The sequence below is a fragment of the Eublepharis macularius genome, chromosome 14 (assembly GCF_028583425.1).
Source record: "Eublepharis macularius isolate TG4126 chromosome 14, MPM_Emac_v1.0, whole genome shotgun sequence".
In the NCBI taxonomy this organism is placed as follows: Eukaryota; Metazoa; Chordata; class Lepidosauria; order Squamata; family Eublepharidae; genus Eublepharis; species Eublepharis macularius.
The window spans coordinates 69,512,073-69,538,915 of record NC_072803.1 but is presented as its reverse complement, the minus strand read 5'-3'; the positions used below and the strand labels follow the sequence as shown (position 1 = coordinate 69,538,915).

Genomic DNA, 26,843 nt, shown 5'->3' with positions numbered 1-26,843 from the left:
GCTGCCACCCCAAATCCTCCTTGGAGAGCTGGACCAGCACAGCCTGCCTTTAAGCCTGCGGGCTGCGGCTGAACACTTTTAACAGTCTCGCTTAGCGTTTGTTTGCTGCAATGTGCACGGATGTGTGAAAGAATCCATGCCCCTCGGATTAGACAGAGGCGCACACAAGAGTGAGGCTCCCTGATCTGTCATGAGTCTCTCTGAGTAAACTTGGGTCGGTCTCTCCAGAACTGCCCTGACATCCTTGAAGAGAAAAAAGGGTGAAGAGTGTAGCCAACAAGTGAATAAAATCATCACCCTGATAATAAATTCATTTGCTTCCTCAGAAGCTCTACAGAACTGCTCTTGGTCTCCTGGAAGACAGGTACCTTTCGACTTGTGAGAAGCTTCCCTCTTGACCCGGAGGGCCCAGGTCTGCACCATGCTCCCAGCCCAGGGGGTCACAGCCATCATCAGCCGCCGGGTGAGCGTCGTCTTCCACATCCCATCTCTCTGGGCCTGGCCTCTTGAAGCTTCTCTGGCTGCAGGAACCAAATCCTTCCCAAGACGCCTTTGTGAAGTGAGGGCAAAGCGCTTCTTTCTGCTTATCTCTCTCTGCATGTGATATAAAAGATAAATATATCCTTCTTTGCAAAGACTGTCTCAGGTTTCTGAGCAGAATTAAAAGCCAGCCTGAACTGAAAACCTCTAAACGAATCAGGCAGGTTGAAGGAGAAAATTCTTCGACACTCACAACTGAGGGAAGGGCTTGTGCCGCTTCATGTCTTGATAAAAGAGCCTAGAGAGGTACTTACACTTCTCCTCTGCAACTCATAGCTGTTTCTCCGCAACACACATTTCACATAGGCTAAGGAAACCCTCCAGGAGTCCTTTTTGTTTCTGGAGATCTGCAAAAAAGGTATAATGATAAAAGGAAAATAGATTAAGGGAGGATAAAGGAAGTACTTCTATACTAAGTAAGAAAACGTGGAACCCCCTCCCAGTGGATGTAGTGATTACCCTGAGTACAGATGGCTTTGAAAGGTATTTGGACCTATCCTCCATTAATCTATCAGCAGTTACTAGCCATGTTAAGTAAAGGAAACCTCAAGAGGCAGTCAACATCTGACTATCAGAACTAGGAGCCAATGAGCAAAGCTACAAGTGACTTTCTCCACGTGGAGAACACTAGATTTTTCTCGCAAGGTTTCCTGGGAAATGAAGTCCAAGTAGTCCTTCCCCTCTGTTAGAATTGCTGCCTGAAGAGCCACAAGAGGGCTTTGTTTGGGGGCGGGCAGCTGCTACTTTCTCCCAGGGCGTCCTGCAGGCTGCCTGCTCCCGGGGATCTGCTCTGGAGAAAGTGGCTGTTTCGGTGAAGCTTCAGCCACAGCGACAGTGGAAGGATCTGCTGCAGATTCTTCTGCTGTCACTGTGGCTGAAGCTTCACTGACGCTGCTGCTTCCAGAGCAGCTCCCTGGGAGCAGGCAGCCTGCAGGACGCCCTGGGAGAAAGTAGCAGCTGCCCGCCCCCAAACGAAGCCCGCTTGTGACTCTTCAGGCAGCGATTCTAACAGAGGGGAAGAACCACTTGGACTTCATTTCCCAGGAAACCTTGCTAAAAAAATCTAGTGTTCTCCACGTGGAGAAAGACACTTGTAGTCACACTCAATATCAGGGGAAATGCCTTGACATTTATCCTCTCTCTCTGTGAGAGGCAGGGTGCTGGAGCAGGCAGCCCACTTGTCTGATCCAGCAGGCCTCTTCTTATAGAATCACAGAGTTGGAAGGGGCCATACAGACCATCTAGTCCAACCCCCTGCCCAGTGCAGGATCAGCCTAAAGCATCCCTGACAAATATTCATCCAGCCTCTTCTTGAAAACTGCCAGGGAAAGGGAGCTCACCACCTCCCTAGGCAGCTGATTCCACTTTTGAACTACTCTGACCGTGAAAAAGTTTTTCCTAATATCCAGCCGGTACCTTTCTGCATGTAATTTAAGCCCATTGCTTCGGGTCCTACCCTCTGCTGCCAACTGGAACAGCTCCTTGCCCTCCTCCAAATGACAGCCTTTCAAATACTTAGAGAGAGCAATCATGTCCCCCCTCAACCTCCTCTTCTCCAAACTAAACATTCCCAAGGCCCTCAGCCTTTCCTCGTAGGGCTCAGTCTCCAGACCCCTGATCATCCTCGTCACTCTCCTCTGCACCCTCTCGATTTTGTCCACATCCTTTTTGAAGTGATGCTAACTTATGCTAACTTTCTTTCAGTTTATGAAGACTTTACTGCCTGGTGGTCACTCTTCTTCAGGTGACCAGCAGATGACCAGTCTAAAGTCAATCTCATTCAGAACCCCTCATATGGGACAGCCTTAGTTTCCAGGACATACTCCAGTGTCTTCCACAGCGAATTCCTCCTTTGCCTGAACATGAACTGGTGGAGGCATCCTGGACTGTAGCCCATCGGCAGCTTGGTCCTCTTCAACAAGTAGAGCACCGGGAACTGGCTTCCGTCTTCTGTTCACGTCAAAGCCCTTTGAAAGCAGAGGAGCAGAGGGCAGTTCCCCAGGAACTCTTGCTGGATTCTTCCTTGTGGGGATCCACAGGTCTATGCTGGGCACCACGCAGGTTTCAGCCCTGGGGTTCTCGAACACCTCCTCCTCCTCCTCCTCCTCCTCGCTACTGCCTTCTTCCAGTTCCAGGTCTGAATCCTCACTGCTGGACTCTGAAAGGTTGAGGTCCACTCTCTGCTTCAGCTTCCTCTTCTTGTTTCTCTTTAAATACAACAGGACATACAGATCAATTCTAGAGAAACTTGTATCATCTATGTGATGCCGCAGAGCAGACTTCAAGTTGTCAGATCCCTGCCCGAAGGATAAACTTTGAACCAAGGGAGACAAAGAGAACGGAAAGAGGCAGGGATAAAGATACAGAAAATGGGCTTGGGTTTAGTTTCAGCAGGTGAGGGGATGGGAAAAACTGGGGGGTTTCTCCCCATCTCATCTGTGATGCTTTTGGTTATTGTCAAAATCCTTCAGAGGGGGAAATGCTGAACAGTACAGGAGCTTAACATACCTGATAGCCCACCAGGACCTTCCACTTGCTAAGGCACTGAGGTCCCGAGCGGTGGGGCAACTCCAAAGCAATTTTTGCCCAGTGACCTAAAGAGTGGAGGAAGTTATTATATCAGACTAAATGGCTGATTATGTGTAGTGGTTGGGGTGGGGAGAGTTTGGAAAACCATCCAATCACATTAACATGACTGGCAGTCCAGTCTCAAGACCTTAATTCATTCCCAAGTCCAACATAGTACCAAAAGCTGGTATTCTACCTTTTATTTTATCAATTTATACCCCACCCTCCCCGCGAACAGGCTTAGGGTCGCTAACAACATATATTATACAATTGAAACCATATACATATCTAAAAACTATAAAAATAATACAACCAAACTGGCGCCATAGCCAATTCAGGCTATAACAAACATCTAAAAAACCATGTGTATAGCTGCGGCACGGCCCAAGGTGGCTGCCAGTAGAGCACAGGATGCGACAAATAGGAAGGGGATCATTCACTGGCTCTCAACCAAGGTGGCAGATCGGAGAACAAGTGACCACCTCCCAATCTCCATCAGAGTATTAATGGAGGCCACACCTGACTTGAATACTGGCCTAACTGATCCAAAAGCACTGCCTCCTAAATGAAGATGGTCCACAAAATCGGCTGAAGCAGCTATAAAAACGCTGCACATCACTGAAGCGCAAAGCCTGAAAACAAAGATTATGGTGGAGCAAGACTGCTGGTCAGCACTGGCATCCATGACACTGCTCACTAAACCATTTGACCCAGTTCTGCTAAACTACAGGGAAAGCAAGTGGAAATCAAACAGTCCTTACCACCATACAAAGAGCTGGCTTGACAAGGACTGCAGGAAGGCCAAAAACCAAGTTAAGCGGAACTATAAGCTCTTCAGACACGGCAATACTAAACCATCGCAAGACATTCATTGATACGAGCCAGAAGAGACTGTAAAACCACACTGAAGGAGAGAAAAACGCTGGTCTATGAAATCTCTATGGGACGAGATAATTGCAGCTGCCAAAGGGAAATCCAGTGTTTCTCTGTGGCTCCTAATTACACCCAAAACTGAAGCCACGATGCAGCATTGAAACCCCCATACCATCAACTACCTGGGAGAAACATTTTTAAAACCTCTGTAAGAAACATAACCTCGAACCAGAATTGGACTTTCTCCCTACATTGCTGAATCACCTCCAGCCTGGATTGTGCACTCCATCTCTTTCATGACTTTTGCAATTGATTTACACTTACATGACCCTCACTCCCTGCACTCCCCCCCCCTCCCGTCACCACCTATATATCTCTGGCCAGTTTCTTCATACCCTCCATGCATCTGACGAAGAGAGCTGTGGTTCTCAAAAGCTTATGCTACAATAAAGTTGGTTAATCTTAAAGGTGCTACTAGACTCTTTACTATTTTACATCTATCCAAGAGACTGTTCAAGCATTCTGGACCAGTTTGTGGGACTACCTTGCAGTGGCTGAGCTCCTTTCTCCACCGGGACAGAGGGTGGCGATAAGGGAAGAGACGTCCGCCTGCCATTTTTTAGTGTGCAGCGTCCCTCAGGGGATGATTCTTTCCCTGATATTGTTCAACATTTATATGCGCCCCCTTTCCCAGGTGGCTTGTAGCTTTAGGCTGGGGTGTCACCAGTATGTGGATGATACCCAACTCTATTGATGGACAGCCAGTTAGATGTCACTCTGGATTACTTGGCTAAGGGTCTGGGGCCGTGGCGGAATGGCTGCATCAGTCACGTGAAGCAGAATCACCTGAAGATGGAGGTTCTGTCCCTAGGTTGTGGGTCGATGGACGTGGGGCCCCAGCTTCCAACCCTCGACAGTGTGTTGTTACAGCCGTAGCCAATGCTGAAGAGCCTGGACGTATTCCTGGATGCCATGCTTTCTATGGAAGCCCAGGTCACGGCTGTTGCCAGATCTGCCCTTTTCCATTCTTGGCAGGTCGGGAAACAGGCGCCTTGTAACTACTGTCCATTGAATGGTCTTCCGTACAGCTACACATTGGGACTGCACATCTGCAGGCTAGCCACAGAAATTTCCAGAGCTTTCTAGAAAACTAGGAGCACCCCCCTCCCTTTTGGTGCTTTCCTCCCAAAACATCACATGACAAGTTCTCTCCATGTCACCGTCGGAGACCTCCCAGAAACTAAGGTTCCACAGAGTTCACTGCAGGGGAGAAGAGAGGGATGTGTGCCAGGGAAGTGTATGCATATGCGCACGCGCACACACGCACACTTTATAACATCGGGATGGTATGAAGCCACAGCCTTGGAGAAGAGTTGTTGTGAGGAAGCTCTGAGGGGCCACAGCTCTGGACTTGGGCCTTGGTACTCAAGGGGCCAGTGAAGGGGCAGGTGCCTTTATTCAGGCTGGTGTTTTCCAGCATCTTGAGGAAGTCTCTCTAGAGCCATAACAACGAAGGGAAAGGCAGAAAGTTTTCTTAAGCATAGCTGTATGCTTCACTAGAATGACTATGATGATTAAAAACTTTTAAGAGAAATAAGTCCCCTCAGCCTCAAGGATGAGGTGAGGGGAAAATGCAGAAAGCAATGGAGATCCTCTCTCTGTGAACTGAGGGCATAGCACCCCTCCTCTTGGTCATGTAATGTTTTGGCTGGGAAGTGCCAAAGGGAGGCGCCTAGTCTTCTAGAAATCCCTGGAAATCTTCTCCGTGCCTGACCTGTGTGTGTGCATAGACCAAACGTGGGACTGCACAGAAGTCACAAAGACGAATGTGAAGGTTGCACTGGTTTTCAGGGGAGTGCCTAGAATTGGACACAGAAACTGTTCAACAGTCAGCAATGGGGTCTCAGGACAGGAGCGATCAGATCCTATCTGCTAGCCCCAGGTAAGATGCAGGCTGCTGCACTTTGCACAAGCTGCAGTTTCTTGGTTCTGCCGTAAATGGGAAGGAACAGTGAAAACTGCCCACTTGTGAGTTTGCCTTACCCACGCCGTATTTTTCTGTTAGTTCAACTAGCTTCTTTTCTTCTTCCTCACTCCACCTGCCCTTCTTTATATTATGGTGTAGTGCATTCAAGTACCTGCAATGAGAAGTTTGGGAAGGGCAGAAGAAAGACGCAACAGTGACAATGGACAGGAGAAGGGCTGGCTTCATTGGGACTGGCTTTCCCTGAACGTCCCTGTTCCCATATGCAATTTCATCTCTCCATCTGTTCCACATGTCTGTTAATACTATTTGCAGATCCCCTTAACTGTCTATCATGTTGCCATTTATTCCTTTGTACTATTCACATGAATTTCTTTGTAACATACTAAGATCCCCCAATTCATATAATCTATCTGAGGAGGGCATAACTTTATTAAATTGTTGAGAGCCTAAAAGGTTACAGTCTTCTAACAGGTTATCCTCCACTTCCGTAGGCAATGGGTCCTCAATACCCTGCTCTCCTGCAAGATATTAAATCTGTTACTTGTCTTAAGATTAGGTTTAAAAAAATGTATCAAGCTGAGTTTGTTTGAGAGAGGCAAGAAAGGGTCCTCAAAAGGACAACCTATTTTCCTACTCATAACTAAGCTATTAGATGGGACATACATATGTGCATGTACAATTTAACAATATCACTGTAAGTAACTAAATCTGTAGCTAACCATAGTGTGAAAGAAAGAGTGTGGAAACCTCCTTATCCTACCAACCGACTCCCCGACTGCTTCTGACCCAGAAGGACATGACAGGCCAGAGAGATCTTAGCAAATCTGCTTGACCTGCAGTGAGTGCTCATCGCCTAAATGGTCCTCTAAGAGGAGATGCAGAATGGAGGGACTCACCTCTCTCGGCACTGAATGTCGTTCCTCCCCGGCACCTCCGTTCGAATTTTGTACCAGTCCCGCTCCCCGTACTTTGCGACTGCCTTCAACAGCAGCTTGGAAAGCAACACAAGAGCATGTGCAAGTTATGAACATCCCACCCTCACTGGCCCCGTGGCTCTCACTGCTCCGCCACCCCTCGGGCAAGTGACAATAGGATGAAGAAAAGAGGAGACTCCCTCTGGCTACACACTCAGGGAGGTGCAGTGCAGCTCCACAATTCTGGGCCTCACAGGGTTAAATGCATCCTCTGAGCTTTCTATCCAGTTTCCTGGCACTAAATGCTCCTACTATCAGAGGGGCTGTGCTGGAGAGCAACCATCTCAGGTCCAGTTATCAGGATTCTCCCATGTAAACACGCCTGGAGCTACAAGTTTGCCCCTGTACCACAAACCCCTCTGGACTAGAGATCGGAGAGACAGCAGAGGGGTGGGGAGAGGGAAGACTGCTAGCTGGGAAGACTTTAGGCTGCCCACTTAGAAACAGGGCATCAGACCTGGAAAGGTGTTCCCCACAATCCTCTCTAGGAAGTGGTCTATCCTCTGACTAGTGAAAAGCAGCAGTAAATGGCCTTCCTTACAGCATCTTCCTCTGGAGCCCAGGATCCATGCCTCAAGTCGGGATCCACTCGCTTCGTCCACCGATAGATCAGCTGGGCTGGATCCCTCCCCTCCATGTAATAGGCAACTGTAGAATGCAGAGAACTTTCAACTTGCTCTTCTCCTGGCACATTAGGCTCCTCCCACAGACAAGAGCCGAGTACAGCACACAGAGACCACATCGCCTTTACGTGAGACGCACCTGAGCACGAGCCGCTCCCTTCTGACCTTTGCTCCAAAGGCCAATCCCAAAACAGCCAATCAAGGGCCTGTGCACCTCTCACCGCAGCAACGTGGGCTAGAGGTGCAAAATTTCTGAAAATTTGGAAGCCATGGAAAAAACTTTTCTCCCCAGAAAAACTGTCGGAGGGAAGGGGCATTGAATATATGTAATACTTATCTAAATCTCTTTTACTGATTTAACAACATAAAATGCAGCTTTTATAACTTAGTCCATTTACAGAATATAAGACTATAAATATTTGTTTTCTATAAGAAAAAGCATAAGCATACCAAATACTTGAGAAGCTACAAACTGGCCACCTTATGCTACCAATAGGACCCATATATCTTTTTGCCATCTGAGAGTGGAAAAAAATTAAAACTGAAGATAAAAAAACAAATTCTGCAGTAAGCCATAGCACTCCCCCAAGTTTCCCTATTTTTCCACTCAGAAAATTGACAAAGTCCTGAGATTTTTTTTCATGCTATACATTTCAAGTGCAAAAAACTTTGTCTTAAGATAGGCCTTGACAAATTTTCTTTGGCTCCAAGAACCAGCCTCAAAATTTTAGGAGCCAAATTTGTGTCTGTCTTCAGCTTTAAATATTAACTGCTGTCTTATACACCAATAGTCAAATGGCCCTGATCTGAGGATACTTAAATCCAACGATTAGAGCCATAAACAGACAAGACAGATCTTCCTACATACCTGAAAAATACCTAGATTTGCAGAATAATCAGAATTAAAAAAACCTGTGGGGTTAAAAAAGCCCAAAATGATAAAAGGGGCACCTGTAGCTTTAACCGAATGCCCTCAGTGCTGTTGCTAGGATCCTCTCTTGTTGTATATCTAATTCTCAAGTACCCCTGACATGAGGATACTTAAATCCACACGTGGTGGCCCTTGGGGGGGGTTTAAATCCCCCCCCAAACAACTTTCCTCAGGTCTGCACCAGCACAACTGAGCCAGGCAATCAGGCAAGCGAAAAGACAAGACAGCAGGCAGCCATGAGGCAGGCAGCCGCTTACTTATGAGGTAGCAAGGGAGAGAATGGCTGGCTGGGGAGAGAGATGTGGAGCACTGCCGAAGCAGACACACTAGGGGACAGCGGGACCCAACCAATCTTGGCAGCTTTCAACCTTCCCAGGGGCAGTAGGAGGAGGAGCTATTGCTGCCGTTGAGGAGATCTGGGTGGGCTGGAGTCATCAATGCCCCACCCCCTGCCAAGGGTTGCTGCAGCAAGTCAAATTGCAGAAGTCGGCTTGCAAGGAGAACCTGGAGGAGAAGGAGGGGTTGTGGAGGCCGCCTGCGTGCCTCCAGCCACTGAAGGAGGGGCTCTCTCCGGCTGCACAAGCATTGGGGAGCCTAAAGGTGCTGGAGTGACTCCCCCCCCATCTCTTTATCCAGAAAGATGTAACTGAGGAAGCAGAGAAAAGCAGGGGCGTGGTTGCTCCTCCTAAGATGGGCGGGGGGGGGGGGCGGTGGTGTAGATTTTACTGCTGCTTAGTTTTCACTTCTTCAGTCCGTGCCTTTTCCCTCTCTCCTTCCCCATTTGGATGTTTCGGCAGCTGCCCATTTCGTTCCTCTCCTCCCCGTTCTGTTTTTCCCAAGTGCTCATCTGTGGGTCTGCCTGGGCATTCTGGCTGTCCATGTATGCATGTCCTGACTCCCAACTCCACCCGCCCCCCCGCCCTTTCTTAAGTGCCACTATGCAAAAAAATAAAATTCACGTCCATCCTATCCCAGTTCATGACCTCACACCCATCTCGGTACTGAGCACATCAGCTTTCTAACCAGACCTGTAATTGGTCAAGAATGTTTTATAAGTGCTTCAGAGCTACAGCTTAACATTGTATTTAATATAGCTGGTGTATGGCTTTGAGAAGAAACCAGTAACCGTGCATTGTGAGAAAGGGTGGCTACATGGAAAACGTGGTTTTTTTGAGTGAGTGAGTGAGAGCTGTGACAGTAGGCAATGGATGAGGGAAGGAGGAAGACTGACAGCAAGGTCCAGGGGACGTAGGAGAGAAAGACTGGTAAATTGGGGGAGAGAGAGAAAGAAGAAGAGCAACAGTAGATGTTGGGGTGGGTGGGAGAAAGTCATGGGGGGGGGACAGAGAGAGAAAGCAGAAAGGAGTAAAAGTGAGAAAAAGACAGGGAGAACAGGAAGCAATAGAGAGGGAAACAGGATGGCTGTTTTAATATAAAAAAAAATTTTTTAAAACCCAGAGTACAAACTGTTACAAGTAACACATGAACACAAAAAAGAAAGCATCATGTTTAAAACTCACATACATATACATTAAAAATGTAAAAAAATACATTAACACGCAGTGTTAAAAATTAAAAAATTACAATGTCAGGAGAAAGGGAAGTCTTTTTTGATAATGTGGTTGAAAAATATATTTTTTAAAAAATATGCTGAATATAAACTGGTGAGTATAATGTGCTTTAACATAAATAAATGAAGGGATGGGGAAAAAATAAGATTAGTTCTTCAAAATGCAACCTGCGCCCTATATTGAATGGATCTCCTGCCAAGGACTAGGTGCATTTGAGAAGGAGGAATGGGGCTGCAATGGTACTAAACAGAAACTTTTTACTGGTGGGAGGAACTTACTTTTCCGGTATGGGATATGGCTCCCAACCCGTATTTCTTGCACCAGCTGCAAGAGCATCTGGTCCTCTTCTGGGGTCCACTCACTCCTCTTGAAGTCTTTGCTGTATGCCTGGAACTTCTGCAGGCATTGGAAGGCACTTCGCTGTGTCTGCAGAGGAACAGAAACCAAGAGGTTGTGTGAGTAATATATGCAAGAAGAGAGCAGAAGAGACAGCAGTTCAAGTTACAGAACACGTGGCATACACACTGCTGTAGCAAGTAAAAAGTGAACAATGCTTGATGCGGGGGGTGGAGGACACACGTGTAAAGTGCACTGCTGATGAAATCAGAACTCTGACATTCGGCACATGTAGCAGCAACGCCAAGCAATACCCTCCCCATGTCCATACTCATCACGTCATACTCTCACCTAAGATGTAAGGCATTCTGGGTGCAGGTATGTATTTATCTGTCTATAGTCCATGCAGCCATTTATGTTTAAAATACTCTTAAAATGAATACCTAGCCTTTTCACATCAGAAAGGCCAGCTTCTAGACTTTCTAGGCAAGTGCATTCTCCGTAGCCTGCCCTTACCCCCAACTCCTGGGCTATTGTTTCCCAGCTGAGGCATTTGTATCTGGCAGCAATTTCTTTGAGTTTCTCGATCTCTTCTTCACTCCACTCTTTCTTGTTGATACTAGGATGTTCAGAATTCTGCCAGTATTTCTTCAGCTCTTTTGCACTGCGTGTTCCTTCAAACTAGAGATACATTAGAAGGAATGAAGTGGGAAAAACCATTTGGTCTCTCTCCATCCCAAGAATAAAAAGCCATAACCAAGGCGGACATACAGAAGTCACCTCCTTCCCAAAAAAGGAGGTCCAGACAAGACAAACATCTTCTGGATTACTTACATTGATATTGGCAATCTTGTCCCAGTCGTGCTTATCAAGTCTGTTTCCCAGCAAAACCTCCTCTGGCAGCATCCTGGAATGGGGGGCAGGGGGAAAAGAGGGGCAGAACTGCATTTCTTTAGGAAACCCACCTGCAATAAGGGTGGGGAGCAGAACGTACTTCCATTAAACTACTATTCTAAGAGTTTTCTTCCTGGGTGCAGATCTGGCCTGCACAAACATAACCCAACAGGACACCGCCACACAGGCCACAAAGAAAAGTGGTAGTTCTTGCAAAGTAATAGTTCACAATGGCAAAGACCTTCATTATACAGATCTATTTTTATAATAAACTCTTGGCAATAAAATCTCACTAGTACATCTTAACCAACTTATCATCAGTAATGAGACTGAAATGCTGGAAGACCCTCAAAAGGCCCCGTTTCGCTTGACCTTTACTCCATTTTCAAAAACTTTACGTTAACTTCCCAATTCCTTCAGGAGCTCCACTCAATAATCCAATCTTGTTGCCAGCAGCATTTCTACTAATGCCATTAGTTACAGATTTTTATTCTTCCTTCTCATAATGTTTGAACAACAGCAAGAAGCGAGCTCCTCTCACTCAGTTTCCTAAGAAGATGAAGAACTGGGCCCCAGCTAGAAAGAACGTGCTCTCCGGCTCAGTGGGGGAGGAATGGGAAGGAGCACCCGCCGATGACGCTGAATGTTGCGGCTACCGGAGCAGGGCTTGGCCTGTCTGCTTGGGCCGTCGGGGACTACCTGGCTGCCTGGGGCAGACTTAAGGTCTGGAGTTGCAGTGGTCGGAGGGTGAATGACCCTGCCCTGCCGCAGGAGGCCATCGCAGTGTTTCAGCTTTGCCATTTAATGGATTGTTAAACAGTTCAGGTGCTGAAAACCTTGCCGGATCTGGCCCCATCAGAAAAAGCTTTGGCTTCTCAGGAGCAGGACGCAAGCACAGCCCCTCAGCTCCCCCACACCTCCTTTGAGTTTCTGCTTACTTGATGTCATCCACTTCACACTCTACTTCTTGGATCTGCTTTGCCAAGATCTGCCTTTCCATCCCATCCCTGGATTTTTCCTGTTTGTCAGTCAGATACTCAAGCCTGCGCAAAGACACAACAAGAAACAGCTCCATACACAAAGAGGGGGATGTGACTGTTGCGGCAGGTTCAGCTTCTCTCCCAGTCACCACCCTAAGCAGATGCTTTCGGCAAGGGGGAGATTGCCTGGTGGGCGGGAAGGTGGGCTTCCGGGGTCAAACACCGTGGCCTGGCACCTGCGGCAAGCAGGGCTCCGCAGGGGGGGCTCCCACCAGTATGCCCGACAGGGTGAAAGTGCCCTCAGATCAGCGCCGCTGGCACCCAACTGAGGGCTGCCCCTTAACACTGGACACGCTCGGAACGGTGAGGAAGCCACACCTCAGCGGCAGAGCACAGCCCCAAAGGGCACATCTGTGCCACTTCATTACCACGCCTCTATTCTTTTTGACTCCTGCCCCTCTCCTCCCTCCTTTCTGTTTTCTTCACTGGGTTAAGTGTTTGACAGCAGGCTCTTTAAGGAAGGAAACCGGCCACGAAGGAAACTAACTTCCTTTTGCCTTAGATCAATAAACCATCTGCATAGCATAGAACAGATGTCTTTCAAGAGCGGGGGGACTGGAGAGAATAGTCTGACTCGTCAGAGGCCACATCCTTTTCTCCTGATTCCTAGATACAGTACATTTTGATGAGATCTGTACTTACTTCAGAAGTTTTGGCTGAAGCAGATGCTGCAAACGATCACTTGCTACAGACTGACGCAGCAACAACTTCTCTCGGCTCTTCCCTGGGGAAAAAGAATGGCTCAGAGAAGCTACCCCATCAAACAACACTTCCAGAGGATAAATCTCAATTAAGGTGGGCCCTGCCCAGAGCCTTTTAGGAAGACCTCTGTCCAGCAAAGACACCAAAGGAACTTGAAGCCTGTGTGCTACACCTAGCAAGCACCCACCCCCTCAGAGTGGTTCACTACTGAACAGCTGAGAACCCTTACATTTTACAATGATCAGATCCTCAAAAGATTTTATGCCTTGCATTGACTTCTCTTGGGCATCAATGTTCGCAGGAGGACCCTGGGAAAAGAATTAGACAAGCCACACGATTCAATGCCATCATAGCCTTCTTAGAAACCATTCCTGCTACAAAATAATCCCCATCCCTCTAACACTGCTTGTCTGTAATCAGGCATTCACTGACAATTTAGTGGCAGATATCCAGACGGCCTAAGAAAAAGGCATCTAGGGGAATAACAGGCTTGCCTGAAAGGCCTCTTCCTAATCATGACAGAAAACGAGGAAGATGCCCAACCCTCAGGAAAACAGCACCACACATGCCTGTTGTCAACTGCTCATACTTACAATCCCAGATGTTTTATCCCTAAAGTACGGCTTCATAAAATGGCCCAGAAATACGTTTGCGGGCATGGCTTTCCCATCACTGGATTTTGATGCTCTGGGCCCTGCAAGTTCCCAAGTGAGCTTTTCCTACCATGCACAAAAAAGGGAGAAGAATATCAACATAACACATCAACAGCTGGCTTGGCAGAGAATCGGAAGCCTGGGAGACTTGAAGGTCATCCAGATCAACCACATTCCAAGACAAAAATCACACACAAATTAATCCTTGTAACCCATGGTGCTACTAACGACTGGCTAGCCTACACTTTTTGAAGAACCATGTCCATTTTCAGTGGCAAGCCCCTCCATCCCAGCACTATTGGCACAACATAGACAAGGCTTGCTGGCAAATATAGGAGGTGACTGCAGAAGGCACCAACCAACATAGCAGGCAAGGAGAGGATGAAGACAGTGGGCCGACAACTTGCTCACTCACATGAGCTTGAATGTTGTGTGTGATGCAGCTCAATGGGTTACACCTCCCAAAAAATGTGCATCCAAATTAATTGCAAAGGCTTTATTATTTAGCTGGCATGTGATATGGGGAAAAGGTCAGCCTAACACTAAACTGACCACTGTAAGAAGTAAGTCAACAGCAACGACCAGATGCAAACAAGGAAAAGGATAAACGGAAACACTGTTTTGTAATGTCGCCCAATAGTCCTTGACAAGCATAGTGGGCAAAAACATTCCAATCCACTGAGAAGAAGAAAGGCTCTCGAAGTACCTAGCGTTTGTTCTCCATCCGTGAAGGAAGGTGTCCTTGATGCATCATCCCAGGTGGGGACAATGAGAAACACCTGGGAAAAAAACTGGTGGAGTGCACATCTGCCAAAGGCAGCTTCAGCAAAGGTATAGGAATCTAACTTGTATTTTGTCTCACAAAGGAGGAAACAGATACCTAGATATCTCTTTGTTTGTTAGAGTAAACAATTCCTTTTAGAAATAATGGTACTGAGAAACACTCTATTGAGAGGCAGAATTCACAAAGGGGTGCACAAAGGAGGGGATCCCATGTGGCACAACCTAACTCCATTGTAGGAACCAACCTCAGCACAGCCAACAGCTGCATGCCAAATCCTCAAAGGTGGGGACACCATTGACTTAGCTGCAGCTCCAGAAGCAGGGTAAGTAACTGCTGCCAGAGAAGCGCCTCTACCAGCTTCCCCAACCTGAGGCACCAGCAAAGGCGGCTAAAGACAGTGGTGGCAAAACATCTCTGTCTGCAGTCTCCACAGCCAACTCATGCCATGCCCCAGAGATCAGTCACAAGAAAGCAGAAAGTATGAACTTGTTCTGGCATTTGAAAGAGACAGTAGAGCAGAAGCCAACAGAGAAGGCAAGCCTAAGCAACATACAGGTCTGAAGGAAGCTTGTTGCAGAGGAGCTGATAGGGCATGGCCTGGGACCTCCAGTTCACTGTCAAAGTCATTGCTATTAATTTGCAGATGCCCTGCCTGCAGTGCAAGTAGGAGATCTAATCCATTCAAGGAACAATTCCTACACTGCTGGAGAACCCAGGTGTTATTTTTCACCATTCTGTCTGAATTTGAATATTGAATTTTAAAATCCAAATGTAGAGCAAACATGAATAGGAGTCACACCTCCCTATGTCCTTGCCTGACAACTGTAGCCTACAGAATATTTTGCTAAAGTTAATGGAAGGGGCAAAAGCATATCTCTGCTTACTCCTCCCAACCTACAATGCTCCTTATATCCCTGATGCATTCAAATGCACAACACAAAACATCACCTCCCGAACTGACATGCTGCAGAACATCCTTTAACCAGCTTGTTTTGCTCACCTGCTGCTCTTTGTTTTGGGCAAGCAGGATATTAACCTCCTTAATCTTCTCCTCGATAACTTCCTGATAAACCAGGTTCATCTGCAGGCAGGTCTCTGGTGTTTCAGGGAGATTAATAATGTCGATCTCTCTCTCGCTATCCTCATCTGTGCTGCCTTTCCTCCCAACTTGGCCCACCTCCTGATCCAAGAGATAATGAGGCAAATGAAAAACAAAGAAAACATACTTATTTAGTCAGACAAGGTATCCAACTACCATCACCAGGGTGAGGAGAATACTCCTGGCACACTTTCTCCCAACTTGCTTTCCGCACTCCATCTGCCAAAGAGCCTTAAGCCCTCGAGCCTGACCCCCCCAGCCATAAGGAGTCCCAAGGGCCAGGGCTCTCGCTCCCCTTGAGACAGCTTCGCCCACTTGGTTCCCCCCCCCAATGCCCTGTAACGGGGCAGATGCTGCCTCTCCTCCCACCGGAGGCAAGGGAAATGCAGCCACAGGCCTGCCTCTGCCCCGTGTGAGCAGCTGACTCCCCGGCGGCACCCGCGTTTCCCAGGCCGGAGCCCCGTCACGGGCTCAGGACCCTCCAAGCGAGAGAGACGAGCAAGGCAGGAGGCGAACGAGGCCGGGGCTGCCTTGCCCGACCGCGTCAGAGGGCACCGCCGCTACAAACGAAAGGGGACGGGCGCCCCCGCCCCGCCGCCGCTCCCCCGCCCGGTCACTTGCCATAACGGACGACGCATCGGAATCAGCTTCCTCTTCCCAGGCCGCTGTCGGGACAAAAGAGGGCACCGGTAACCGACCAGAGCGCGCAAGCCCCGCCCGCTGGAGCCCGGAGGCGGCCCCAGAGCGGCCCCTCAAAAGCGCCCCCAGACCGCCGCGCGAGCCCCTCCCCCGCCCCCGCTTGCAGGCCGGGACGCCGCGGCCCCTTCGGAGAGGCAGGCGGGCGGGCGCCCGGGCTGGCCTCCGGGCCTCTTCGCCCCGCGCGCAACGCAACCGGGGGCCGAAGCCTTCGCCCGCGCAGGAGAGCGCCGCGCCGCGCCAGGCCCTTCGGCGCCACCAGAGAGGGAGACTCGCCTGGGCCGCCCGCCGCGCTCCGCTCCAAGCCCCGCGCCGCCGCCGCCATGTCGCCGGGCCCGGAAGCGGCGTCACTGCGCGCGCCGGCAGCGTCGGAGGACCCCTCGCGGCCGTCCGGCAAGGGCGGGGCCTGTGGGCACGTGATCGCGCCGCCCCATGAGGGCCCCACGAGCCAGGGCGTGGCTGCGGCGTCGGCGCCAGGAGGCGGTGCCCCGCGTAGGGCCGCCCTGGGCGTGTCGCGGGGCCCCCGCTGAGCCTCCCGTTCTCCGCCCCCCTCCGGCCCGGGCTTTGGGGCGGGGCGATGCCGTGGGAGGGTCAAGCGCCTCCGGCGGGAAACCCGGAGCGGGGCTTCCCAAGCGCCGCGTGCAGCCGGACTGGGCTCCTGCTCGGGCGTGGCGATGGCGGCGCGAAGGCAATACCTGCCTGCTGCCATCGCAGCTGCGTGTCCCGCGGAGTCGCTTTGTGCGGCTCAGGGGCTTCTCCCTCAGTTCCCCGGAACTGGCGCTGGCCACGCAAGGAGTTGATGCGAGCAATTTGCTATTTCGCAGACAAAATCACCACGATCCGCTCCAAGTTAGAGGTGGCTGTGAATGCATGGTCAGACGAGGTACTCCTGGCATCTGTTCGTCCAGTTTATATGGATATTTTTCTGGAGCTTGAGAATGGACAAGATCCTTGTTGAGAGCAACCACCAATGTTCTTGACACTTTCCCTTCCTGGCTGAGAAAAGCTGCCAAAGGGGGGTTGGCTGACTGGATAAGGGGAGTGATAAACGCTTCCTCGAGAACGGGAATTATACCACCACTTCTCCGGGAGGCGGTAATTAGACCCGTGATGGAAAAAACCCTGAACCGTATACTGTGTAAGAGAACTTAAATAGTCTCTGATCTTTCATTTTTGAGCAAAGTGTTAGAGTGGATGGTTGCTTCTCAGCGCCTGAGGTTCTTGGAAGAGACTGATTTTCTGAACCTATTTCAATCTGGCTTTAGGTGGGATTTGGAACAGAGACTGCTTCGTCACCTTGGTTGATAACCTCTACTGAGAACTAAATAGGGTGTGTGACTCTGCTACTCCTGCTGGATCTCTCAGTGGCCTTTGATATTTTATTGTGAATTAGTGTCAATACCCGCCGCCCCCCCCCCCCGCCCCACCCTCTGGTTGGATTATAAGGACTCCTTCCTTTTTCCACTACTTGTATTTAACAAAGGGAGCTCTGACTCTTAAAAGTTCATACTGTGGAAGTCTAGTTGATCTTTAAGGTGCTACTGAACCTGAATCTTGCTCTTTTACTACAGACCAACACAACTACCCACCTGAAATTATCTTAATAATGTTAAGTCTGTTCCAAAGAAGTATCAGGATATTCTGTTATACACTGTTAGAGCAGCTACAATTAAGTTTTCTCAGTATTTGATGAGAGAATAATCTCCAAGCATTTGCCAGATGACGACAGAGACCAATGTGAGGCGCTCAGCAAGGGAAAACAAAGGTGTACCACCACAAAGAGATGGATCTTGTGCAAAGATACAAGCTGCAGATGAAGCAGCAAAAGAAACTGAAATAAATGGATTGCCTGAACATGGGAAAGACTCTGCTTTCTCTCTTTGTCCTCCACCCCATGACTTTCTCCGACCACCTCAACATCTACTGTTGCTCTTCTTCTTTCTCTCTCCCCTCTCCCCCAGTTTCCCAGTCTTTCTCTGCCTGAACATGGAGGCAACAACTTTAATGCCATAAAGGAAGAATTCAGTGTGCACACAGCAATCAAGATACTGCTTAGCATAGCAGCTTCCAGAGGATTACATGTTGAACATTTTAACTTTTAACTGTTTACATTTTAACTGCCTGGGATACTTTTCCATTTATTCAGTCTGTGGATGTGGACAAGATCCGCGGAGGGTTGAGGCCTGTCTCCTACTTGTGTGACCCTTGCCCTTTCTGGCTACTTAAATCTGCCAGGAGGTAGTTAATGCCTCCTTAGGACGGTGGGGGGGGGACACTCCAGCTTTGAAACAGGCTGCAGTATGTCCACTTCTAAAGAAGCCTACTTGGCCCAGGAAATCTCACTTCACTACTGACCTGTCTCAGATGTTCCACTCTTGAGCAAGGCGACTGAACAGGTGCTAGCTGGACAGCTTCAGGCTCTCCTGGCTGAAGTGAATTGCTAAGAACCTTTCCAATCTGGTTTTAGGTCTGGTTATGGGACTGGAACAGCCATGGTTGCCCTGGTGGATGACCTGCACTTGAAGAGCTGGATGAGGACCGCTTTCATACATTTTTTAAATAATGGGCTCTCAATGCACTTTAGCAATCCCCCTTCAATTTGCAACCGGATTTTCCTGTGGAAAACCAGGAAATTCAGTTGCAAATGATTGCTAGAGCTCCCTGAGAGGTTGTTACCCCAACGTGTGTGAAAGCAGCTTCTGTTGATTCTCCTGGACCTTTAATGCCATCTGTCACGGTATCCTTCTGGAAGGCTGGGATTGGGAGAGGTCGCAGTGAGCCAGTGGCTCAAAAGAAGGTAGCGTGAGTTAGGCTAAAACTAATAACAGGATCCATTGAGGTACCAGGGGTGTCCTAGGAGGAAAGGTGTTAGTTATTCCCTTGAGAAATTATTTAGACACGTGGTGTGACAAACCATTCTGCCGTCTATCATCTCGTGAAAGGTAGAAATGGTTGCTAGGTGGGCTTTAATTCATAGAATCATAGAGTTGGAAGGGGCCACACAGACCATCCAGTCCAACCCCCTGCCCAGTGCAGGACCAGCCCAAAGCATCCCCGACAAGCACTCATCCAGCCTCCTCCCGAAAACCGCCAGTGAAGAGGAGCCCACCACCTCCCCAGGCAGCCAACTCCACCCCCGAACCACTCCGACCGCGAAAAAGTTCCTCCCAATATCCAGTCGGTACCCCTGTGCATGTAGTTCCAGCCCATTGCTTCACGTCCCACCCTCCGCTGCCAACCGGAACAGCTCCCTGCCCTCCCCCAAATGACAGCCCCTCAAACATTCAAAGAGAGCAATCATGTCCCCCCTCAACCTCCTCCTCTCCAAACCAAACACTCCCAAGGCCCTCAGCCTTCCCTGTAGGGCCGTCTCCAGACCCCCGACCACTCCCGTTGCTCTCCTCTGCACCCTCCCGACCCCATCCACATCCCCCCTGAAGTGAGGCCTCCAGAATTTGAGGAGGTAGCTAACCCCTTTTTCAATAGTGACAACAAATACTCAAAAATAAGGTTTAGGGAGCATGAAAAGGGAGAAAATGTAGTAAAGATCAAGTGTAGTATCTGTTCTTATCAGTTCAATAGGGTGGCATGTCCCCCATTGGCTGGTGGTTCGGACTGCACATATGATCTTCACATATACACTTTCCTACTACAACTGCGCTGAGAAGAGGCGATGCAAACATTAGCTACTGTCTCTTTGAGGCGGAGTTAAGTCAATTTACTACCCAGGAAATGAATCACTTCCACTTATGTCCATAAGAGGAACTTGTGGAAGCTTTACAGTCATTCAGTATAATTTGGGCTACTTCTCCTGAGGAGGAGATCTGGGGAACAGGAGCTGTGCTATGAGTCTGAGAGTGGACACATTATGGTGGAGGATCTGGCCTCTGTGGATGAGATCTGGGGTGTCCGGTAAATGTATGAAATGGTTCTGGGACATGTCCCACAGAGTCAGAAACCAGTTTTGGTGTGGCCAGAAAGGTGTAATGAGGATGCAGTGTGTTTGGAAGTGGCGGATTCTGCACAGCTCTTCAGGAATTAGTGAGATGGGAGGAAAGGTCTTGAGTCCAGGCGATCTAAAAAGTATCCCCCACAGAGCTGGGGTCTTTGCCTGCCGTGGAACAAAAAGTCCTGGCCTTGGTGCTTGAGGAGGTTGCAAAGAGGTCCATCTCCAGGAACCCCCCCCCCCTTTCTGGAGTACAGGAAGTATGTAGCTGTTGTTGATTGACCACTCGTGTGGTTTAAATATCCTGCTTAGGGAATCTGCTTCTCCGTTTGTCTGCTATGTGAATTGCCTGTGGGAGGACGTTGTTCTGTATGGCCCACTGCCATAGTTCCGATGTCTCGGCATACAATGTCAGTGAAGCCGTTCCCCCTTGCTTGTTCAGGTAGTAAAGTGCAAGTGTGTTGTCAGTGTGTACCTGAGCTCTTTTATTCAGTAAGAGAACTGCAAAGGAAGCAAGGGAGCATCAGACTGCCCTTAGTTAAGAACGTTTATGTGTGTCTTAGATTCTGCATTTGACCACATATTCTGGGTGGAAAGGAAGGCCCTCCCCACACTAACATCAGATGTGGCCCCTATGAATTGGATAGATTGGGTAGCAGAGAGAGATGATTTCTTCCAATTAATAATGAGGCCTGGAGAAGACATCATTCATATGGTGATGTTGACATGCTCTAGGAGTAGGGCTCTAAGGCAGGCAACAATGAGCCAGTCATCTAGGTTAGGGGTAGATGGAACACCCTCTGGACCTAAGAAGCCTACCACAGTAGCCATGCACTTAGTGAATACCCATGAGGCAGAGGATAATCCAAAGGAGAGGGCAGTGTACTGGAAGACTTCCCTTTCGTATAAGAACCTGACATATTTCCTATGGTCAGGGTGTATAGCAATGTGTGAAAATATGTGTTCTTGAGATCTGTTATGGCAAACCAATCATCTGGTTTTAGATACAGTATGACACTGGATAGGGTTAACATTTGAAACTTTTCAACTTATTTAAACTACTGAGATCCAAAATGGGATGAACTCCACCATCCTTCTTATCAGTAAGAAAGTATCTTGAGAAAAACCGCAGGAGGGAACATCCTGAAGCACTTTTTCTATAGCTCCTTTGGACAGCAACTCAACAGTTGCAGAGTAGAGCTCTTGAGTGGAGGGATTCCCTGGAGAGGTTAAAGGGGGCTGTTCCAAAAAACATAGGCAGTAACCCTGGCCCACAACTTTAAGAACCCAGGAGTCATTTGTAATCATGCTCCAAATCGACTGAAAAGGAGCTGGTCTGTCCTTAAAAGGCTGTGGAACAGTCAGTCAGAAGAAGGGCTTCTGCAGTTGAGAAGATTTTGTAGACTGAGGCTGTTTGGATCTCAATTTGGTAGGGCGTTTTCCTCCCGGTCGATGGTAGAAGGAGTAGCTTCTTTGGGGTTGGTATGGCTGGTACATATACCTTTTAGATTGTTGATGGTAAGGTTGACAGTTCTGGTACCAATACTTGGACTGTTATTGTTGAGGTGCAATGACACCCAGTGAACAGGCCATTTGATGATGATTCTTCATTTGGAGAAGGGAATCATCAGTCTTTTCAGAGAAAAGGGAAGTACCCTTGAACGAGAAGTCTTCAATTTTATTATGTTTGTCCTGTAGCAGGGTGATAGAACGTAGCCAAGAATGATGAAGCAGAACAACCAAAGAAGCCATGGACCTGGCAAAGCAGTTGGCCGCATGTTTCCTAGCCGACATCTGTTGTTTGGCCAGCCTTGTGGCCTCACCCTGTAGTACCCTTACAAGTGCTTTCTTGTCCTTGGGTAAGTCTTGGACATAATTTGAGAGATGTTCCCACAGGAATAGATTGTAGGAGCCCATTATAGCCTGAAAGCTGGCTATGCGGAAGTTAAGAGCTGTAGAGGAATGTACCTTCCTTCCTAGAGTATCAAGTTTGTGCCCTTCTCTGTCCAGAGGGGAAGAGTGAGATCCATAACAGAATTTTGATTTGATCTCTTCAGCCACAAGTGATGAAGGACGTGGGTGATTGAAGAGGAAGGTGCAGTCTTGTTGCTTCAGTTTATAATAATTTTCAATTTTGAGAGGCATGACAGGTATGGATGCTGGTTTTTCTCAGATGCTATATGCAATATCCAGGAGGTCTTCAACAGCAGGGAAGGCCATGGAAGTTGGTGAGTCCGTGTAAAAGGCCTGGAGGACCTTAGTCTTTGGTTTGGATGTTGCTGTGGAGGCATTCAACTCAAGGGCCCTCGCCATCCTCAACTTCTGTTCGGAGAAAGGTGGAAGTCATCATTGGGAGTCAATGAAGCAGTTTCTCTGACCACTTCCTCAGGAGAGGGGTCCAATGTGAGGTCAAATGTGACATCTGAACATGAGACCACATCTTCCTCTGCCTCAGAATCTGAGGGAGTCGGGGATCAAGTTTGAAGGTTGCATGATGGAACTGACGTTTCCATTGGAACCAATGAGGTTGGAACCAATGTATTTGGTATGGAAGCAAGCAATGGTGCTATCAGTCCGTGGCAAGTAAATCCCCAAGTTCTCCACAGCAATCACACAGGTGAATTGGTTGAAGTAACTTTTATTAGAGATCTATCAGGTTCAAGGTGCTCAGACAGTGGAATTGGGAGAAGTGAGTATTGAGGAAAAGCATGGTTAGTTATAGGTTAATATCCCGCCCCCAGGTTAGTAGCCCGTTGAAATTCTGGCGCAAATGCCAGAGACAAAAAATATCACAGTTTAGACTACATATACAGAGTAAGCATGAAATCATCCCTGTTCCCAGGGGAAGCCTTGTTTGTGTTAGGTGCAGCTGGTCTCAAGGCTGATCGCTTTAAAAGAGAAAATATTCTGCTTTTTCGGGAAAGTGTTTACATTCATAGTAGAGATAACACACTTAATTTCCAGGCAACAGGCAAGAAAAGTTAACCAGAACTCTTCATAGTGTCAGAGGATTAATAGACCACCCACAATATGCTTATGGCATGTTTTGCAGATAGGCATACATGACTGGCGCAGCCTGCAGCCAGGACATGAATTCTTGCCAGTTTGGCATCTGAGGCGGGTAAAAGGAGCCTGGTGGCCAGGGCATAGGAGAAGGCGGAAGTACACTTGGTGGAATCATTAGTTGGTTCCATTGAGGTTGTTAGTGAATCGTATCTTGACTTGGTGGTTGGGCGGATGCAGATGTCATCGGAGTAGAAAGTGTTGGAATCAGGACGGTTGGAACTGATGTTGATGGAACTGACTGAGTCAGATCCACAGTGAAGACAGAGTGTAGTTCTTCCGTTGGACTCATGTCTTCCTCATGATGTAAAGTTGGCATAGGAAATGAAGGGGTAGACGGAGCAGTAATTATCCCCTCCTTGACAATTAACGATGGGGTTGAAGATGGAGAGTGATGGTGATGACGATGTGAAGACATCGAAGCTGGTCGCTTAGGATGTTTGCTCTTTGTTTGGACCTTTTTGGCTGGCGGCTCCGATGTAGTATGAACAAATCTATCTGGCGATCAGCGCTTAGTGGCATCCGCCTTGTGTTTTGGTCATCGGACAGGTGTAATTGCTGGGACAGGAGAGGTTCCGTAGGTGGTATGTTTGGAACTGGTGAACGGTTTTGGGTCAGACCTGGTATATGAGCCTTCTGAATTAAAGAAGGTTGTTGACTGGGCATAGCACCCCCTACCATTGAGAGCTTGGAAATCTTTCTCCATGACTGGGCTGTGCCTGTGAGACTGCACAGAAGACTGACAACAAACTGATTATTACCATCATAGTCACCATCATACACCCAGTATGACAGCTCTGATCCTCAAATCAAGGCCTGCTTAAGGTGCCAAAATGTAGGCAAATACGGTATTCAGTTGAGCCAAACCCGAGCATTTTCTGCAGTAACTCCTGTATTAGGGACAGCTCAGAAAAAACATGCATGTTATTGGTATTCTGGTGCCAGTGCAGAGTTGTTTAGAAAAGCCTTTCCAGAGTAGCAGTTTTTGTGGCTAAGATGTATGACCTTCAACTGTCTGGATTAACTTAACATATTTGTAGTTTTTAGTCTGATATATTTTATATGGATTTTAAATATAACCCATGTTGAATCCAGGAGATTAAAAATGCCAATAATGATGTGCTTTCTGTAAATACTAGGACTGATCCCACCAGATTTTATGTTGATGAAAAGGAGGAAGGCTTCAAATACTGGATGTATCTGCAAGCTAAAACTGAATCCCACGAAGATGGAGGTCCTGCACCTGGGTCGCGAGCTGACAGATTCCGTGATCCACTTCCCAACCCTTGATGGGACTCCATTGGCCCCTGGGCTGCTGGTGGTGAGTTCAGATGTGGTCTTGGATGCCTCCTGGACAATGGAGGCCCAGGTCATGGCAGTTGCCAGGTCTGTGTTTTTTATCTTTGCCAGGCCAGGCAGCTTGCTCCTTACCGCTCAACCGATGACCTAGCTGCAGTGATCCATGCAACGGTCACCTCCAGGTTAGACTACTGCAGCTTGCTCTAAGCTGGGTTGCCCTTGAGTCTGTTCCAGAAGCTACAACTGGTCCAAAATGCAGTGGTGTGTATCCTGGCCGGGATGCCGTTCCAGTAACATATTACACTGGTTTTGCGCCAGCTGTACTGGGTCTCAGTGGAATTCCGGATCAGGTTCAAGGTTTTGGTTCTAACCTTTTAAGGCTCTTAGTGGACTGGGACCAGTATACCTGTGGGACCGGCTCTCACCGTATGTTCCCCAGAGGCTGCTTCTTTCAGCAGACAAACACCTACTGGTGGTCCCCAACCACAAGGTAGTTTGCCTTGCCTCAACCAGAGCCAGGGCTTTCTTGGTCCTGGCACCAACCTGGTAGACCTCTGTCTGCAGTAACCCAGGCTCTTTTGGATTTGTTATCTTTCTCCAGGCCTGCAAGACAGAGATGTTTCATTAGGCATATGGTAACTGAGGCAGGCGAGCTGTCCAAACGGTCTGCGCTGGCCTCCTGCCATGGGGAGGGGGGATGTGTGACCCCCCCAATTCAGTGTCCATCTATAACTGGCCACCCTGCCCAGTTTGTTTAGGCTAAATGGATAGTGCAATATGTGCACAGCTGTTTTATACATTATATTGTTAATTGCTGATTTTACATTTATGCTGCCAAGTTTTATTACTGTATTTATTACTGTATATTTTACACAGTTGTGATTCACTCTGAGCCTGCTTGCGGGGAGAGTGGAATACAAATTTAAATAAATAAATAAGCTACATTGGTTACCATTTTGTTAAATTAAAGGTGCTAGTTATAATCTCTGAAGCCCTTCATTGCCTAGGTTCCACAAAGGGGAAAGACCACCTCTCCCCATATGCTGTTTGCCAACTGGCTGCTATGTTCTGGTTGCTCCTCTGCTCACTTGGCATCTACTATAGCCCATTTCTTTTCCATAATGGCTTTCACCTTGTGGAACTGGCTCTCTGAAATTACAACTGGTGTGCCATATGAAGAATTGGAGATGCTGTAAGGCAGTTTTATTTCGGGGAGGGGAATTTTGTTATATTTTGTATATTTTTAAACTTGGAATTGAGTCTTGAGCCACAAGGGAAAGACAGAGCACAAATTCTGTCAATGATAAAAGGAACAGTCAGTTCAGTTGCTGGAAGGCAAAGGAACAGGCAGGTAATGTTCTGCCTGGAAGCTTTACTTCCCTGGACACATTATTGCACAGTACCCAGTAGCAGCTTCAGAGAGGAAAAGTAGCGGTGTTTCAGGTGGGTAGCCATGTTGGTCTGCAGTAGAAGAGCAAGATTTGAGTTCACTAGCACCTTGAAGACCAGTGAGATTTCCCAGGGTTTAAACTTTCAAGAGTCAAAGCTACCTTTGTCAGGTACAAGTAGGTAAAGTGCGGTCACTGGACCAAAAGTCTGGCTTCCAACAATTTTTGCATTACCTGATCTTCATTTTGCCCATGATACTTTTCATTAAATATTTCAATACATTGCAAAGTTATCCCAATTATTTTGGGTCCTCCAGGCCAAATTTGACAAGCCAGTAAGGTAGGAAATTTTTTTTTAGGTCTGTATGTTTAAGTGGGTCCTGCCAAAACTGCAGGAACTTGTTGGATTTTTAGACCAAGTTTAGTGGGGCTGCTATTGGCTGTTTAAATTGTTTGGGAAGTAAATCCAGACCTTGGAAGGAAGGAAAACACAGTAATGGGTCTTAACCTGTACGCCTCCAGCTCATAATGTGCAGGAGCAGAACCTCGTGAGCCCTGGCTTGTGGGCAGACAACCGTTGAACTGGAGTGGAGAGTTTTCCGAAGTAATCAGGTATTTCTGGAGGAGTAACTGAATGCTGCTGCTAGTCTTTTGGGACAACTTCGTGTTTCATTACTGCCGTCTGAATGATTTTAAATTTGTTAGCTACCTTGATCAGGTCTCTGAAAAGGCAACAAAGAGATCTTCCAAACAAAACACAGAGCCTGAACAGTTCCAACTGTTCACCCCAATTTTTCATTAGCAAGTGATGGAATATATGAAAATGAATTGTTCTGGATGTAAGCCCAAATGTTCTCATAAACAAACAAACCAGAC

General features: G+C 48.0%; 1 protein-coding gene across 1 annotated transcript in view; it reads right to left on the bottom strand.

Moving 5' to 3' along the window:
- The window catches only part of SNAPC4 (small nuclear RNA activating complex polypeptide 4), a 54,371-nt gene extending 37,391 nt beyond the window's left edge, over nucleotides 1–16,980 (bottom strand). The window contains exons 1-16 of the mRNA XM_054997285.1: nucleotides 16,270–16,980; nucleotides 15,477–15,656; nucleotides 13,633–13,758; nucleotides 13,269–13,347; nucleotides 12,980–13,061; nucleotides 12,236–12,340; nucleotides 11,238–11,310; nucleotides 10,920–11,084; nucleotides 10,346–10,493; nucleotides 7,484–7,590; nucleotides 6,865–6,959; nucleotides 6,025–6,119; nucleotides 3,049–3,134; nucleotides 2,364–2,747; nucleotides 795–887; nucleotides 369–594 (exon numbers count right to left, since the gene is read on the bottom strand). Coding sequence (XP_054853260.1) covers nucleotides 369–594; nucleotides 795–887; nucleotides 2,364–2,747; nucleotides 3,049–3,134; nucleotides 6,025–6,119; nucleotides 6,865–6,959; nucleotides 7,484–7,590; nucleotides 10,346–10,493; nucleotides 10,920–11,084; nucleotides 11,238–11,310; nucleotides 12,236–12,340; nucleotides 12,980–13,061; nucleotides 13,269–13,347; nucleotides 13,633–13,758; nucleotides 15,477–15,656; nucleotides 16,270–16,980 — 2,755 coding nt within the window. The remainder of the gene's footprint in view (nucleotides 1–368; nucleotides 595–794; nucleotides 888–2,363; nucleotides 2,748–3,048; nucleotides 3,135–6,024; nucleotides 6,120–6,864; nucleotides 6,960–7,483; nucleotides 7,591–10,345; nucleotides 10,494–10,919; nucleotides 11,085–11,237; nucleotides 11,311–12,235; nucleotides 12,341–12,979; nucleotides 13,062–13,268; nucleotides 13,348–13,632; nucleotides 13,759–15,476; nucleotides 15,657–16,269) is intronic.
- Between the last annotated feature and the right edge of the window lie 9,863 nt (nucleotides 16,981–26,843).